This window comes from Fukomys damarensis, unplaced genomic scaffold (assembly GCF_012274545.1).
Source record: "Fukomys damarensis isolate Sample0158 unplaced genomic scaffold, DMR_v1.0_HiC HiC_scaffold_13, whole genome shotgun sequence".
NCBI lineage: Eukaryota > Metazoa > Chordata > Mammalia > Rodentia > Bathyergidae > Fukomys > Fukomys damarensis.
This window is the reverse complement of record NW_022900925.1, coordinates 36,756,989-36,766,957: the sequence shown is the minus strand read 5'-3', so window position 1 is coordinate 36,766,957 and position 9,969 is coordinate 36,756,989. Positions and strand designations below refer to the sequence as shown.

Here is a 9,969-nt window from a genome sequence, read left to right as displayed (position 1 = left end):
CTGTGTCGCCCAGGCTGGTCTTGAACTCACAGCGATCCTCCTGCCTCAGCCTCCCGAGTGCTGGGATGACAGGCATGCGCTACCACACCCGGCCCAGGATCTATTACATTTTTATGGGTAAAAATAATAAGGTCTAAAGATATTACTCTGCACTACTACTTGTGATTAAAATTCATTGGCTTCAAGTAAAAAAGGCCGTATTCGTTTTCAGACCCAAGAGTGTAAAGTATTAAAAGGAAGACTCCGCTGAGTACTTTCAGGTAGGAACAGAGAAGAATTTAAGGCAATCCAGTAGCTAGGATATTTCCAATTAAAGCCTTGTCTTTCAGAGCATGCTCTATTTCTTTCTCTTCGATCTTCAAAGACACCTGGAAAGAGAAGTGGATTTTTCACGGTGCAGAACTGAGAAAACAAAGTCGCAATTACACCGACATACTCCTGTCACTGTCCCTCACACCTCAAGGCCTCCTAACAGAAAACAAATCGCTTACCTAATTGGGCTCTTTGTTTTTTATTTTACTGGTTGACTGCGGTCCTGGGAGAACACCTAGGGCCGTGATGGCGCACCTTTTAGAGGTTTCAGTGAAGCGAACAGCCTGCCGGGGGCACACGTGCGGTAGGGCCGCCACCGCCGCGCTACGTAACCAGCCCCCTTTCATTTCTTAATTTCAGTTTTGACACAGGGTCTTGCTAAGTTGCCCAGGCAGAATTCACCTTTGTGACCCTCCCGCACCCAGCCCAGGAGTGCTGGGATTCCGGGCCTGTGCCACTGTGCCCGGTTTAACCGCAGTCATTTTTCAATCTGCACTTTAACAAAAGACCAGAGGAGCAGGTAGTCAGTCACACCTTTGTGAAGCGGGTTTCCTTGTTTTTCTTTAATCCTACGATGCCCCTGGACTCCAAGAGCCCTGAGAGTGACAAGCACTCGGACTGGTCCACGGCTGCCACCTGCTGTTTGCGACAGACGCTACTGTAGGCTTCGTACAACTGGGAGGAAACAGAACAAGCGCTGCTTAAAAGTCACATCTCACGGGTTCACAATCTTTTAAAAAAGCGAGTCTGGATTTGCAAGAGACATATCCGAGCATCCTATCTGTTCCCCCTTTCCGCAGACCTGCACTGTGGCAGGGGAAGCGGTTCTATGCAGTGTGTCACAAGGAGAGGCAGAGACTAGCAGGGGACAGGAAGCTGGTTCGTGGTCAGTCTTAACCACGACTCGGGGTGTGAGTGCTGTCTTTTGCACGGTGCTGCTACGGACTGTCACCGTCAGGACCCCGTCTGCAATTCCTACCCACTGGGCACCACAGGCCTTTTGGAAAAGTCACGGCTCCTCCCCTGCGGAGACGGCTCACCTTCCCCAGCGTGACCTCTCTGACCTTCAGCTGCCTGGTCAAGAGCAGCAAAGAGCAGACCAAGACCTTCTGCTGCAGAGGGAAGGAGTCCTGGGCGCCCACGCTGCCCAGAGTCACCCTGCTCCCGTCCACTTCGGAGATCACACGGGCGATGTGAGCGAGACCCACGCGTGTGGGAACCCAAGACTCGGAGGCCGGTTTACCTGGGCGGTGAGTAAGACAAACTCTGTTAGATTTTGATTTTCTTTTACTTCTTTGGTGTCAGGAATCGAACTCAGGGCCCCACAGTGGTCAGGCAGGTACATGGCAGGAGACCCAAGTGTGGTCAGATGATAAGGTGCAGAGGGGCACCTGTGAGGAGCAGCTCAGGGAGAGGCCAAAATAACGTGGGACAAAGAGCCAAGCGTGAAGGCGCACGCCTGTCATCCCAGCACTGGGAAGGCTGAGGCAGGAGGATCGCTATGAGTTTGAGGCCAGCCTGGGATGCACAGGGAGACCCTGTCTCAAAATAAAAAAGGTTTGCTGCCTTGCACGTTCCTAATGTCTTAGCGGTGTAGACTAACAGGCCTGGAAGCCGGGTGCTGCCCGAGCCCTGGGAGGAAGGGGAAGCACGGGTGGAAAGTGACCCAGTGTCTGAATGCAACGCAAGCCCACCCCTCCCCACCCACACGGCTCCCAGTGACTGAGCTCAGAGGTTTGCTTCGCTTGCCCGAGTGGAGCTGGGATAGCAACACTTGAGAATATGTCACCGGATACGCGGGCAGACAACACCCACTCCAGGGACGGAGGCTGGGAGCCTGCCAGGAAGCTGCAGGAGACGTGGCCTCACTGTCCGGGGCATGCGACCCGCGGGTCAGAGCAACCTGCGCCCGAAGCCACTTCCTGTCGGCCCACAGCACCTGGCTTCTGTTCCGGTTCCGGTACCGTGACCAGGATGACCAAGTGACAGACAGAACCCAACACCGAAAGGAATGAGACTTGCGCTCACTCCCTACCCAGTGGCCCGGTCCCCTCCACACACCAGCGACTGGGGACGATCTCTCTTTGATGTGGGGACTGGCCATGCGTTAGAAAGCTCACTCCCTTATGGAGCCATTAAAAGCCAACCTCGTGGGCACCAGAACCCAAGAGGAGCCGCCCAGCAACTCACTGTGTGGGTCAGAGGGCACGGACCAGACGACGAGCTAAGTGTCACAGCCAGGAGACAGCAGGGGAAAGGGGTCCACTTGAAGGGCAAGGGGAGACCGGGGTCTACACCCACACCTCGGCACGCACCGCCTCCCCTCACCCCAAAACACTGACTCTGGCTATTTCTGAAATGTTTCATCTCCCTTTAACAAACGGACGGGGTGTGGGGCGGGGAGAGTGTTTCATACAGATGTGGAATGCCAGAGACAATTTTATCAGCTCCCAACCAGTGTGGAAACGACGGCAGAGACGATGAGGCCAGACGGCTGTTTCTAAAGATTAATACTGGATATTAAACCCTGATGAGACACAGAGCTAGGCCGTTTCACATCCGCCACAGATGAGAGCACAGCCGGAAGGGAAAGGAGAGCTAACTTTGCCATCTACGATAGCCCTCAGCTTACCAGAGCACATGCTCTCGTCCCTCCGTCCTTCCAGGCTGGCTGGAAGGCTTAAGATGTCCCAGTCAGCTCAAAAATTCTTTCCCTTGTCTCGTATGTATCAGAGCTTTCACCATCTGATAAAAGTGTACTCAACAAAAACATCTAAGGAGGCCAATCCAACCACTCTCTAGTTTTCATTCCTACAGCTAGGAAAGAACTTTAGCCTCATCTATTTTTTTTTTTTGTACCAGGGATCAAACTTGGGTCCTTGCACTTGTGAGGTAGGCGATGGTACCACTGAGCTAATCCCTGGCCCCTCATCTTTTCTTTAAGGGGACTAGGTCTAATCAGGCAAGGATCATGGTATGGGTAGGGAAGATTAAAATAAGATTTGAGGGGCCCGGAATTTAGCTCAGTGGTTCCACCGGCTGCCTTGCAAGCGCAAGGTCCCGAGTTTGATCCCTGGTACCAAAAAGAAAAAGAAAATAAGATTTGAGCTGGGGATTTAGCTCAGTGGTGCCTCCATCTGCTTGGCAAGTGCAAGGTCCTTCCTGAGTTCAATCCCCAGTAACAAAAAACAAACAAAAGTTGAGCGTGAATTTGATTACATTTATGTCCACTTAATCTTTCTACCTCCTCCCTCAGAAAAGTTAAACTTCCAATCACGAAGACAGGGCCGAGGTGGTGACGCAGCCTGTAATCCCAGAACCGGAGAGGCTGAGGCAGGAGGATCACTGGGAGGTCAAAGCCAGCACGAACTACACAGCAAGACCCCATCTCAAACAAACAAAAAGAAGACAGGAAAGAGATAAATACTTACATTCAGACAGTGGTTTGAGGATAGTCTGGCTTTTGACATCCGACTCTACAATTTCAATTGCTCTTCTATAAAAAAAGTTTAAAAATTAATTTAGTCTGAGCCAAACCAAACCCACACCAAACCACCAAGCTCAAAAGCAGGCATATTTACTTAAAAACAGCATGTTTTAAAAATGTAAAGCCTCCAAAGAAAACTGGGTTATGTCTCAGCTAAAGGGGACTTAATTGCCTTGAAATAATTCATGGGCCAGGGATTTGGGAAACTTCAACACTCCATGGTTTCCTCCTCGAGCCAAGTAGGTCACTCTCCATGAGCCAGGAATGGCGGGACGGGGACCAATGGCAGGAGGAGCAAGGGTCTGTGGTGCAGGTCACTGGCAGCATCTGTGGGTGGTGGCCCTGCTCGGGGCTGTTGCTTGACTTTGCTGATTTGCTGACGAGGGGAACTCAAAGTCAGGTTCGCGCCATCTAGCAACAGGGAGAGCTCCCTCTCCTGCTGTCTCCCGAAGTGCGAAGCGCAGCCCACAGGGAGCCGGAAGAGGGGGGAAGGCGTGGCACAGCCAGCGCCGCCGTCTTAATGGGGCCTGGTCCCTCCTGGGAGGGAGAAGTTCCATCACTAGGCTCCGGGACTCCTCAGCAGGAGGGAGGGGTCTGGGAGAGCTGGGGGGACCACCAACCGGGGGAGAAGGGGCGCCCACCAAAGGAAGGGAAGAGGAAGAGAGTCCCAAGGCAGGGATGGTTCAGCTCCATAAATAAACCTGCTTGAGCCCGGCTAATGGAAAAGCAGAGCAGTCTTTTAATACAAATGTAATTAACCAATCTAGAATCACCACGGGGAGTGCCAGCAACATCACATTTGTTTCTCCCCTGTAGGTAATGGACTGGTGATGTCTCAGACACATTAGCACGGTGGAAAGCCAGGGCTCCCTGCTGGGGTGTGAGTCCTCCTTTCTGAGCCCCAAAACCAGCAGAAGGAAGCCTCCAGAGCCCTTCGCTTGAGCTATACAGTACGATGAACTTTCTCCCCTTCTTGGTCAAGGAAGCCGGGGCCGTAACTCACCTGCAAACATCAAGCGCTTTCCGAACATCCCCGGAAACAGCGGAGATCTTGCGTGCGCAGAACTGAAGGGCAGCGCCGTCCAGGATGTGGTCTGCAGACACCTGTGGGCCAGGTGGAAGGGAGAGTCGGGGCTGGAAGATTCTCAGGGGTTCAGGCTTTGCGCCGAAATACCTCACCAGCACGCGGACACCCAACTGACCCAGCCCTGGGACCTAAGGGCCTTTCTGCAGCTCAGGGGCGCCCCCTCCCCACACAAAACCTGGGTTCAATGCCAGGACCGCAAAATAAAAACGCCCATGGAGATCATTGAGTTTTCCTTTCACATTAAGAACGTGCTAGGAGTGTGGTAGAAATTCTGGGCTGAGAGAAACCAACTGCAATGGAAATTAGGAAAAAAAAAAAGAATTTTTTTTTGGTACCGGGTACTGAACAGCAGACAGCGGCACCACTGAGCTAAACCCTGGCCCAGGAGAAGGAAGACCTTGTCAGGTGTGGTAAACAACCCTCCTGTAAACCGATCCCAGCTACTTGGGAGGCTGAAGGGGGCTCACCAGCTTCCAGACCAGCATGGCTGTCTATTTACTTATTGTTTGTGAAATGCAAGACTTATTTAAGGAACACTACTATTAAATGAGCAAGTTTGAAAGATTACTGTTTTTCCCTGGTACCAAGAATGGAACCCAGACATGGACATGCAAGGCAAGCATTCTACCACTCACTAAGCTACATGTCTATTCCTTCTTATTTTGAGACAGTCTGTGTGGACAATTTAACACGAACTTGTCTCAAAGTAAAACATACTGACAAAGGGCTAAGGATGTGGCTCAGTGCTCTCCAGGTACCGGAGTCCAATCCCGAGTACTAGAAAAAAAAAAATCTATCCAATCACAGTGAAAAAGTTTTTTCCTAGGCCCTATATTTTATAGGTCATTAAGAAAACATGAAATAGGGTTGGGGATGTAGTTCAGTGGTTCTGCAGCCTGCCTGGCAAGTACAAGGTCCTGAGTTTGATCCCCAGTACCAAAAACAAAAACCACTAGGAATAATTCTATCTCCTACTTTTTCCTTTTTCTTTTTGAGACAGGGTCTTGCTGTGCAGCCCAGGCTGGCCTTGAACATGCAGTGATCCTCCTGCCTCAGTCTCCTGAGTGCTGGGATTAGGTAGGGACTTGTACTGGAATTACAGGCTTGTGCCCCTACAGCCAGCTCGCCCACTTTTCTTTCCACACCAAGGCATCCAATAAATGGGGAATGTGTGGAAATTAACACAAAAGTCTTCTCGCTATGATCCACAGGAAATACCCCTTGCGTTAGCAAAGCAATCAAAACAAAATATTCCTAAACTCTTGCCAGGTGTCGGTGACAGGGGTGACCCAGGGAGCGGAGTGGCGGGCGCTCACCTGATGAAGCCGGTCCTGTAAGATAGCAGCTATCTGACTGCGAGTGTAAGGCGGGAAGTTCAGCAGCTGCGGCTTACAGTGCTCTCTTGCCTCCAGCCGGGGCAGGATTCTGTCTGTGAGATCCAGGGTATTGGCAATACCTGGGGAAGGGATAAATAGCACAGATCAGCATCAGGTGAATCGCCTAGGAGAAAAGAGCAAACTTCTGCAAAGGAAAAAACAAACAGACAAATGCACAGACAAACTTCTAGAGAGAACCCGGGGTCCCAATTTCCGTCCATCCCATTGCAACAGCTGAGATGTGCGGTGCGTAGCCAACACAGACAGCACTCAAGTTTGCGTTGGAATTGTTCACCTGAGCCAAAAACCTACAGTTTCTGTAGCATTTTATACACACATATACACTTAATACACAGTGGACCCTTAACTTATGAACTCAATTCATTCCCGAGGGCTGGTTGTAACTCAAGTTGGTCAGTGAAGGGTCAGACTCCTCCACACGACCCTCCAAGTCTCTCTCCTGCACACAGGTGGATCTCAGCGTCCTAAAGATGCTGGCCCAGGATTCCTCAGTGAACCCCACATAGGAGAGGACACTGTAAATGCTCCTTGCAGAGGTCTTTAAGGGCTAAATCTGTATCTGAGACCATCTGGAAGCACAAGTGGTCAGCATCCAAGTCATAAATCAAGGCTTTGTTCATAAGTTAAAACTAAAATTCCAGAAGTAACCCAAGTTATTTGTAGGTCAGGCCAGCAGCAACTCGAGGGTCCACTGTACTGTGTATGTGTATTTCTGCTGGGTGTGGTGCTATACACCTGTAATCCCAGCACTGGGGAGGCCGAGGCAGGAGGTTACTGGAGTTTGAGACCAGCTGCGGCCAAACAGTGAGACTGTCACAAAAAAAAAAACACGAAACAAAACCCTCACGCACACACATACACACACACTTTTGGGGGTCAGGGTGGAGCTGGGCTTCCTCAAATGTGCTAAGCACATGCATAGTCACAACCCTAGTCTCTGTGTCATTTACTTTTTTTCATTAATATTTTTTACAGTTCTGGGGGTTGAACCTGGGGCCTCGGACATGCTAGGCAAATGCTCTACCACTGATCTACATTCTAAGCCCTTGTAAGACTCGGGGGTCTCATTGCATTGCCCAGGCTCTGAAACAGTGATCCTCCTGCCTCAGCTTCCCAAGTAGCTGAGACTACAGGCACACAACACCATGCCCAGCTCCTATGTCATTTTTACTCTGACCTAACAAGACTGATCTGCCCTAGGTTAAAACTACTGCATTTTATATACTGTCTAATTTGACAAGAAGATAGTTCACTAGCAAGCGAGCACTGACCAATCAGCACCAATCGAGAATTGCTGAGCCATGGCCACTCGAACAGTGTGTACAGCACATCCTGTCCTTTGCTGTCCAGCTGGTCCAGCTCATCCAGCACCAACACACTGCAAGGAGAGAGATGCAATTAGACTGCAGGTCGGAGTGAAGGTCACTTCCGGTCCTATCTCTAGTCCCTGGTGAAACAGTAGCCACCATCTCAAACAAGTGAACAATCACAACCTAGGGCTTCTCAAGCAACTGCCTTATTTTTTTGAGACAAGGGTCTCAATATGTAGTCCAGCCTGGCCTTGAACTCATGGTGATCCTTTTGCCTCAGCCTCCTTGCTTGCAACACTTACTTTATTTTATGTATATTTTCTTTTTGGTACCAGGAATCAAACTCGCGCTTCCCACACACGCACTGTGCGCTGAGCTACGTGCTCACCTCCAGCTGTAAGCAATTACTTTAAAGCCCTCAAGTTTCCATAAGCACCTCTCATAGCAGGCACTGGGTGTGTGCGTTTCTCGGGCCACAGACCCCACAGCAACGCTTACATCATGGGGCCTTTCTCAGAGGTCATCTGCTTTTCCAGTCTTCTCATTATGTCCTTCCCAGCTGGCCGGGCCGCTTCTTCCTGACCAAGCTCCTGAGCGATAGCTGGGAAGACAGCCTGGGCGCTCCTCAAGGACATGCAATTCAGCATGATGGTCCTAAAGCCTTTCACTTCCTTCTGGAAAGAAAAATGCAAACACGGGAGTTATTTTGGCCCCAGAGAAAGATCTGATGAGACCTGAAATGTTTTGGAGAGCTGGCAGCAGAGAACAGAGGAAACTCTACTTTCACCCAGGAAGATTTAGATGATGAACAAACAACGCTCACGCTGAGGAATCCTCTACTCTCAGCCCACCTGGAGGTCCTGCAGAGTTCGGCTTAAGCAGGCAGTTTTTCCAGTACCGGGAGCACCAGAAAGGTACAGGCTTCCAGCTTTCCTCCCACAGATGTGCTTCCGCAGGAAGCTCCCAATGACAGCCATCTCTGCCTCCCTGGCAGGCAGCCGGTCAGGGACAGCTGTGTTCAGGACGAGCTTCGCTTGCTGGTAGCAAGTACCTGTGTCGGCCAGAGAAGAACAATCAGGCCCAGCAGACGGCGCCCAGAAGACGCCCCAGGCTGCGCTCATAGCTGCTGTACCTGCTCGCTTGAACAGCCTCAGACACGTGGGCTCCGTCTCGGGCAGGCATCTCTGCTCACGACTGCCTGGGCTCTCTTGGCCTTTCTGGACTGAGGAGCCCACTCTGTTCCGCTGAGCTCTGGCTTGTTTGCTTTTTCCGGGCGACTTCACTGCAGGTTGATCGTCAAATACCAACCTGCGTCCTTTCGGGGTACGTGATCGAGGGGGACCGTTCTCCTTCCTGCCTTGCTTTGGTGGGGAACAGGGAGCGAGGTGGGGTGTGTTGCAAAGGTTGTCCTCGCCTGAAACATCAAAGTCGAATTGTGCTCATTCTCTGCTTCCTGGGAAGGAGGCGAAGTCCCACCTCTTTGCCTCCGCTCAGTCAGGGCCACCAGATGGTGCCACTGAGTTACGCTAAGATAGGTTCTCCTGGGTTGAAATTCCAAAACTGCCCTAGTAAAAGTGCTTCTCAACTTATACAACATTATCACCTTGGACTATCTAATTTTTTGTGCATTGTGAGATGCTTACCAGCCCCACTGGTGTTTACCCATTACACCAGCAGCAAACCCTCAGCTGTGAAAACCAAAAATGTCTCCCAGCTATGTACAGTCCTGACACTCCCCATTCAAAACGTGCTCAAACCAGGCGAAGTGGTGCACAGCTGTGTTCCCAACACTAAGGAGGCTGAGGCAGGAGGATCACAAGTTTGAAGCCAGCCTGGGCTACACTGAATTTAAGGACAGCCTGAAACACAAAGCACTATACTGTCTCAAAAAACAAAAACAAAACCTCGGCTGTCTGCAGTAGCACAAATCTGTCATCCCAGCTGCTCAGAAGGCTAAGGCAGGAGGATCACAAGTTCAAGACCAGCCTGAGCAACTTTGAAAGGTCCCGAGTTTGATCCCAGTACCCCCCACCAAAAGAAAATGGCGGGGCATGAGTGGTGGTGGGGACAGTATCTGCCAAAATGAAACTCAACTGACAAACCAATGTGCATGATAAAAAAGATAAAGTGGAGCACATGGTCTTGTGCTGCACCGGATGTAGCTCAGTAGTAGAGTGCTTGCCTAACATGTTCAAGGTCCGAGACTCAATCCCTAGCACTGCAGAGAAAAAAAGAAACAGCCACTACTCTAAATCAAGAGATTAACTAGCCAGGTGTGGCGGCACAGGCCTGTGATCCCAGCACTCGGGAGGCTGAGGCAGGAGGATCGCTGTGAGTTCGAGACCAGCCTGGGCTACATAGTGAGTTCCAGGTCAG

The 9,969-nt window shown here is 50.9% G+C and overlaps 1 protein-coding gene across 2 annotated transcripts in view; it reads right to left on the bottom strand.

Annotated features, from left to right (window-relative positions):
* Positions 1–49: 49 nt before the first annotated feature.
* The window catches only part of Cdc6 (cell division cycle 6), an 11,440-nt gene continuing 1,520 nt past the window's right edge, over positions 50–9,969 (bottom strand). The window contains exons 3-12 of one of the 2 annotated variants that reach the window (XM_010620004.2): positions 8,726–9,007; positions 8,445–8,644; positions 8,092–8,267; positions 7,555–7,661; positions 6,203–6,342; positions 4,803–4,903; positions 3,744–3,808; positions 1,353–1,555; positions 847–987; positions 50–368 (exon numbers count right to left, since the gene is read on the bottom strand). In XM_010620004.2, the coding sequence (XP_010618306.1) occupies positions 279–368; positions 847–987; positions 1,353–1,555; positions 3,744–3,808; positions 4,803–4,903; positions 6,203–6,342; positions 7,555–7,661; positions 8,092–8,267; positions 8,445–8,644; positions 8,726–9,007 (1,505 nt within the window). In that variant the 3' untranslated portion in view covers positions 50–278. The remainder of the gene's footprint in view (positions 369–846; positions 988–1,352; positions 1,556–3,743; positions 3,809–4,802; positions 4,904–6,202; positions 6,343–7,554; positions 7,662–8,091; positions 8,268–8,444; positions 8,645–8,725; positions 9,008–9,969) is intronic. The other variant, XM_010620005.2, reaches the window with a different exon arrangement.